Genomic DNA, 7,550 nt, shown 5'->3' with positions numbered 1-7,550 from the left:
GCACTCGTGTAACAAGCCACTTTGAACCACCGCGGTTTGGCTTCTGGATGTAGTCGTATTTACATCTGTCGTTGTTTTCTTTGATTTTTTTTTTGTTTGGTTTGTAAATATTTTTTTCACACGGGGCGCCTCGGATTTCCTCCATCTGCAGAAAGGCACATGAGCGAGAGAGTCGCTTTGTACTCGCTACCCGTTTAGCTAGCTAGCAAGCTAGTGCGTGTTTTCGCTGACATTTATATCTTGGGGCAGATATTAATTGAAACAGGCTAACGTTTCCCCGTGGAGATTTTGTGTGCAGGATTCCCCTCTAACTATTGAACCAACTCTTGCTTTAATTTTTTTCGACCCGTGCCGAGGTGTTTTTTCTCATTTTATATATTTTATATTCAATATTTTTTCCTCATATCCCTTGTAGCTAGCTAATTGTTAAAACTCGGTTGCGTGCGAAGACGGCGAGGTTCTTCCTGAAACTATGGATGATCAGACCCGTATGATTGCGGGTCTCGTCGGAATCGGCGGATTATCGCAAGCCGATGTGGGCGACCCAGACTCGGTTCGGAAACAGTCTCTCGGGCAACCCCAGCAAGACATCGGGGATATTCTTCAACAGATCATGGCTATTACGGACGAGAGCCTCGACGAAGCACAGGCCAGGTAAGAATTGCCTCCCGTGAGGGGGGGGTGAGGGGGTGGGATGAGCCAGACAATAAAAAGCCGCAATTGTCGTTTTCATTCCGTCTCCCCTTACCACTTAGGCTACGATCCATATATGTGTCCTAGCTATTCATGTGCAGCTGGACATCCTCTAACTTGTCAGTGCATTGCTCTTGTATAACTGCACAATCAGCGCCGTGCAATATAGGTTGAAAATGTATTCGGCGTAAATTTATATTTTGACAAAGGCATACGGGCCATTTAATGAATTTGGACAGCGTTCGGCTATGTGTGTTTTTTTCCCCCCCAACCGCTGGCCTTGTCTCGCTTGCTCGTCTGGTTGTAAGCATGGTGACGTGCGTGTGTCCGTTCAGCTTATTCTCTGTAATGCGTTTTCATTCATAATGGCAAATAGCTTCTGTTTGTGTTTCGTTCTATGTCCAGTATATGTACTGTACGTTGTAATTAAACTGTTGCCCCCTTATTTACTTATTTCGGGTAAATGTTACAAGGAAAATATGACTTTTTTTAGATTGTGTTGGGCGCGCGCAATTGTGGGGTAACCCAAGTTCCAATGTACCTGATAATGGTTGGTAATGGTCCTCTCAGTGAAACACGTTTAAACTCAGGGGGAGTTTAGCTACGTTTGAATGGACAAATGATCACCCTTTTTCAGCGATTACAAAGACTGTTTTAAAAAAGTCCCGAGGCGATGTGGCTATCCAAGTGTGAAATCCCAGAATTTCACAGTTGGTTGTGAAAGATAATAATTTCCATTTAAATTCGATTGTTGTTGTTAGACCCTTAATTAACTCCAACTGGGCGGTGTGTGTGTGTATTGGGGGAGGGGTTCATTCCAGCTAATTCTACTTTATCAAAAGTTGGAAGTTAATTTGGAAAAGAAACGTGGCTATACTGAACCTCCTCGTCGTAGAATGTTTTCCTTCTTTTGCGTTGCGTCACCAATCTTGTCACGAAATCTGAGTTGGGGATGTCCAGGCTGTTGCCAAATTGTGTTTGTGACACAGTGGGAAGGCCTGCGAACTTCTTAATTTTTGAAATATAGTCGCGGGGGCTAGGTCTCCCAGATTACAACCGTTTGGTTGGAGCTTTGGCCAAGCCGTTTGCTAAATGACTTTGACTGATGCGCTATCGTGTCATTAGCATAGGTAATTAGAGTGGGACTAATGCGAGCCTTCGGAGCGGCGTGGGAGCTGCATTGATACGGAAATGTGAATTTGTGTCACGCTGTTTGTGTGGTGCGAAGTTGTTTCCCTGCCAACACTGGGGGTGGGGGGTGTCGTTCGTCTCTCTGTTACTCTCGGATTGACCTTAGTGGACGTAAATAGTCGCCTCAACAGCCTGAACTGGGAGTTTTCTCACATCAAAATGTATTGATTATATATCGGCACCACTGCAGAACACTAACCCCCTTTTTTGGTTAACTGTGTCGTTTGACCTTTTCAACAAATGGCAGTTATTATTATTTTTTAAATTATAATTTATCTTTAAAATAAAACGACACCAACGTGGCAGTTAGTGTATCGGGTAAAGCATAAAAAGCAATAATAAATGACCTTATTACAATAGGCAGGTTTGCATGTTTTGTATGCGCATCATTGGATTTCCACCGTGCCATTTGGCCACCTGGTACACTTGATTAATTCACTCCTCCTCCCGCCCCCCCCCCCGCCCCCCCTCCTTTCTCCCTGTCTCCCTGGTGATCATCCTTTTCATTGTGTGCAGGACACAATCAATTCTCCCATAATGTGTCCGCCAGCACAGCTGGCTGCAAATCCAGTTTCTATTCATGAGACCCCCCCCCCTTAACACCCACACCCCCACACACGCACTCTCACTCTCTCTCTCTCACACACACACACACACTCTCACACTCTATCTCTCTCTCTCACACACACATTTACACACACATACACACTCACACTCTCTCTCTCATATGCACACACAAACTCTTTCTCATATGCACGCACACATGCACAGTACACACACACATATGCTTTTTCACACACGCACTACACACCCGCACACACATCTTCACTCGCATAGATAGCACACGCACACACTCATTCACACATTAGCCTAATAAGGCCATGCAGGACTACAAAGAAAACATAATTGCAATGTAAACGTATCACATTTTAAAAAATGTCCGTCCAAAAACTTTAGACATGTTTTGCACCCACCCCCCCCCCCCCTCTCTTTTTTTGTTCAGTTTTACTTTTCCCCCACACCAATGGTTTCAGTCACTGCACTGAGAAAAGCTCCCACACTCAACGTTCTCACTGAAGGCGAGGCCAAAGGGCTGAGACGTTCTGCCAAATTTCCTTCATCGGGGGGGAAAAAAAGGTGTTATATGCTGACGGTAGTCTGTTCCCATTTCCCGCCGATGGAGAGTCAAGGTCTCGCGGCCTGAGTCGCGTCTGAGCTCGTTAATGTGCGGTCAGTCGGGAGGCAGCGCAGCGTAGCGGCTAGGGAGCGGGGCCTGTTACTCGTAGCCACGCCTCAGTCCCAGCTGGGGTGCTGCTTCCGCTGCTGTACCCTTGAGAGCGGCGTTTAACCTGCGCTGCCTCACCGACGCGCCCGGCTCTATAAATCAGACCCGTTTAACCGTACACCTGGACGAAGGCCTCTTAATTATTGCCATTTGGAAGTTTGTTATTCGTTCTATGCTTTGCCTGATGTCATTTGGGCTTATTGTTGCTGGATAAGGTACCATCAAAATAAATATTCTTCTTCTCTTTCTTTTTCTTCTTTTTCTCCTTCTTCCTTTTCTTTGTCGTCTTCTTGTCCTCCTCCTGCTCCATCTTCTCATTCTTGTCCCTATCCTCCTCTCAGTTGACTCCCGTGGTGCTTTCGACTTAGGCTCTTGTTCGTGGTTCAGTGACACCACTTCGCTTCTTGTCTGTATTGGCTGTGGCCGTATCGATTGTATGGTTTGTAGCCATTTTGGTTGTGGCTGCTGTATTTGGTGGCCTGTAGCACAGTGGTTAAGGTAAATGACTGGGACACGCAAGGTCGGTGGTTCTAATCCTGGTGTAGCCACAATAAGATCCGCACAGCCGTTGGGCCCTTGAGCAAGGCCCTTAACCCTGCATTGCTCCAGGGGAGGATTGTCTCCTGCTTAGTCTAATCAACTGTACGTCGCTCTGGATAAGAGCATCTGCGAAATGGCAATAATGTAATGTAATGTAATGTAATATTTACTGTAGGCATATTAGCTGAAGCCATACTGCTTGTGGCTGTATTTGTTGCCACTGGTTACCTGCAGGGTGAAGTCTATCCTGCCATTATCATATTCAGGGTTCGGAGGCCTAGGGTTGGGTGGATATCTCTGCCTTATCACTCAACGGCAGCTCATTTGCCCTGTGTTCAAACAAGGCCAATGTTGGCTAATGTTCGCAACCAAATCTAAACCTTTTTGTTTGCCACAGACATTGGCTAATATTTGCCAAGTCTGAGCCAAGTCCAAAATCTTTTGGCTGTTATTCATTTATCTAGGTTCCTAACCTTTAAAATACAATGTAAAAATCAGCTTTTGATCTGCCATTCTTTTTATGTCCATCTCAATTCAGTTTGTCATCATCGGCAAACAGAATGTAGGGTTAATGTATGACCATTACAGGGGGGTGAATTTTCCCGCCAAACGTTCTCCTTGTTTGAAGGAGCATGTGGTTGATCTGGTGCTGCACAGTCCTGTCACGTGGTTGCCATGGCGGCTTAGCTGGAGGATCATAGGGTGGAGAACATTCCGGTGGCAAAATCCAAGGCCACTGTGCTCATCCGCTTGTGTGGAAACATCCTTCAGGTTTTACATAGCTTCCCAATTGCAATTCCGGATTATCTACCATTATTCTATGGGTTATCCATCGTTTGTCCAGGTAGCTGTCTGCAGACGGACTGTAAGAAAAGGCAGGAATGTTTGGCAGGAATGGTACATCCAGCCCACTGGGACTTGTTTTTTCACCTTCTGCTTAGAGACCGTCCTGTCGGGTCTGGACTTGAACCCCTGGAGGGTCTCTATTATTACATTACCACACACAGGCTGTTCCGTGCCTATGTGGAAAAACACCTCCGGAATGAGGAGGGAATTCACCTTTAACTCAAATTTCTCAATCCCCTCCCCCTGCTTTGCTGTCAGAACTTTACCCCGAAATCGGCTAACTTTCACACTTAAAGGTGATATCGGTAATTTCGGACTTCTAGCGGTCAAGAGAGGAATAGTAGCAACAAACACCCTCAAACCACAACACTGTTTATCCCTCCCCCTTCTCTGTGAACGCGCTGACGTTGAAACGCCATTGGCCGTGGAAATTAGAACCAATTTTCAACCAATGAGCTTGAATTATTTGACAGTTATATACAATTATATATATATATATATATATGTTTTGATACTGGCCCGTCAACTGTATATTTTGAAACTCAAATTTAAGGACGATAAACACAGGGGTGAGTCAACATGTCAGTGAACCTTTTTCAATGATGGGAAGGGATTTACAGTGGTCTTGGAACAATGTTTAAACACAAAAATCTTACCTATTGTACCTTTAACTTTCAGATTTGTTTATCAAAAAGTGTGAATCCAGCAGTAGTTTTACCGCCTTGCCAAAAATGTGCTGCGTTCCTGTACGTTGGCCCGTGTTGTGCCTTTTTGCTGCTCCTGAGCCTCCCCCTGTTGGCGCAGTTCTGCTAGGGTTCTTCTCCAGACTGACCGTAAATAGTCTCTGGCCTGTTGTGTTCGTGAACGTTCTTTTTCCACAGTTTGCTGGCAGTCCTGAGGCTGTCCTCTGGAAACTCCAGAAAAGGGTTTCTTGAAAAAGTTGTTTTGAAACCAAAGTCTTGGCTTGGAGGCATTGTTTAGACAGGTGGTTTGAAGTGACCAGAATGTGACTTTTTCCACGCATCTGATTCATATCTGTCCTTTTCTTTGAAGTGTTAATGGCAAATAATGAAATGCTGTCAAAATATTTTCAGTCCTTGCTTGGACCACATTTTTATGTTGTCCTAAATCGGATGTCTGAACGAGCGATTTGAGTCGGACTGGTTGAATCGGATTTTTACCGTTTTTCTTTTACCTCTCAGGTGTGCCTCCCCTCACACAACTCACTGTTGACTTACGAAATGAAAATAAAAGACACAGTATGGCTTGTCCAAACATGTAAATCCAGTCTTGCCACTTGCACTATTATTGTGTGGTCGGTCTAGTACTGCACTTGTTAATGCTCTGTTCCAGTGTGTGGAGAGGCCCCACGGTCTGGACAGTTTGAACAGCTTTCCAAATCCTTTAACTTTCAAGCCTGCTGTCTAAGCAGAGCCATAGGCAATTGCGAGAATAATTGTGGAGTCTTCGAATTGTGTCCTGGTGAGATCCTGTACCTCTGATTAAGATAAGGGGTGGTAGTGTAGTGTAGTGTAGTGTAGAGGTTAGGGAACTGGTCTTACCCAACGTAAAGGGTGGGGATGAAGTTGAGGTTGCCCAAATTCTGGGGACATACTTTGCTAATAATAATTGTGGCCTCATGTAAATGGTAAAATGGTAAGTGGTTGCATTTGTATAGCAACTTTATCCAAAGTGCTGTACAATTTATGCTTCTCATTCACCAATTCATACACACCAACAGCGATTGGCTGCCATGCAAAGCACCAACCAGTATTTGGGGGTTGGGTGTCTTCCTCAAGGACGCTTTGACGCACCCAAGGCGGGATGAAGCGTGCCAGATGACTGCTCTTACCACCTGAGCATGTGTCGTCCCTATGTCATATCATGGAAGTTCAGTGCCCTGCTGGTGGCAGTAATTCTAATGATGAATAACAGTGCTGGACCTAACTTACAGTGACCGATTACAGTGATACTTCCTGATTTTCCCCACTTAAGGGAAGGATCTGGGGCGAGACTAAAGCAGAGGTTGCAGGTGTAGTTCCCTGTTTGGGCTTTATTGGTTTGGGAAAAGGACAACAGATTAACCTTTTCACCCACTGGCCGGAGTGGCTTGTGGATTCTAAGAGTCATCAGCCATTTTCCACATTTTACCAGCCACATTACCTTTTACAGTGTAACACAACCTGGTTGGTTACCTGCCAAAGTGGTTGCTGGAGTAGAAAATCTTACTGGCCACAAATCAAGATTTTTCCTGCTTTGGGATGGTGGCAGGTGTTCATTTCACACTGTATTTGGGAGGAAGATCCCTGATCTCACTCTCCTCTGTAGAACATCTCTCTGGGACAGGGGTACGGGGGCTCCTAAAGCTCTCCTCTGTAGAACATCTCTCTGTGGGACAGGGGTACGGGGGCTCCTAAAGCTCTCCTCTGTAGAACATCTCTCTGTGGGACAGGGGTACGGGGGCTCCTAAAGCTCTCCTCTGTAGAACATCTCTCTGTGGGACAGGGGTACGGGGGCTCCTAAAGCTCTCCTCTGTAGAACATCTCTCTGTGGGACAGGGGTACGGGGGCTCCTAAAGCTCTCCTCTGTAGAACATCTCTCTGTGGGACAGGGGTACGGGGGCTCCTAAAGCTCTCCTCTGTAGAACATCTCTCTGTGGGACAGGGGTACGGGGGCTCCTAAAGCTCTCCTCTGTAGAACATCTCTCTGTGGGACAGGGGTACAGGAGCTCCTAACTTTGCTCTCCTCTGTAGAACATTGCTCTGTGGGACAGGGGTACGGGGGCTCCTAAAGCTCTCCTCTGTAGAACATTGCTCTGTGGGTTCCCATGCTGACCAGATCCAACACTCTCTAAACGTCTAATGCACCGACTGTCCAGTGTTAATTCAACTGCCACAGAACAAATACTAGTTCAGTAACATAAGTTCATTCAGGTTCAATAACATAAGTACATACGAGATCAATTGGGGCCACATGTAGTCTGTTCTTTCTCTGA

At 45.7% G+C, this 7,550-nt stretch overlaps 1 protein-coding gene across 3 annotated transcripts in view; it reads left to right on the top strand.

Annotated features, from left to right (window-relative positions):
• Positions 1-7,550, top strand: part of LOC133121908 (pre-B-cell leukemia transcription factor 1-like) — a 44,967-nt gene that overhangs the window by 939 nt on the left and 36,478 nt on the right. For all 3 annotated transcript variants that reach the window (XM_061231465.1, XM_061231464.1, XM_061231463.1), the window contains exon 1: positions 1-654. This exon is cut by the window's left edge and continues 939 nt beyond it. In XM_061231465.1, coding sequence (XP_061087449.1) covers positions 473-654 — 182 coding nt within the window. In that variant the 5' untranslated portion in view covers positions 1-472. The remainder of the gene's footprint in view (positions 655-7,550) is intronic.

The sequence above is a fragment of the Conger conger genome, chromosome 2 (assembly GCF_963514075.1).
Source record: "Conger conger chromosome 2, fConCon1.1, whole genome shotgun sequence".
In the NCBI taxonomy this organism is placed as follows: domain Eukaryota; kingdom Metazoa; phylum Chordata; class Actinopteri; order Anguilliformes; family Congridae; genus Conger; species Conger conger.
This window is presented reverse-complemented; position numbering and strand designations above follow the sequence as displayed.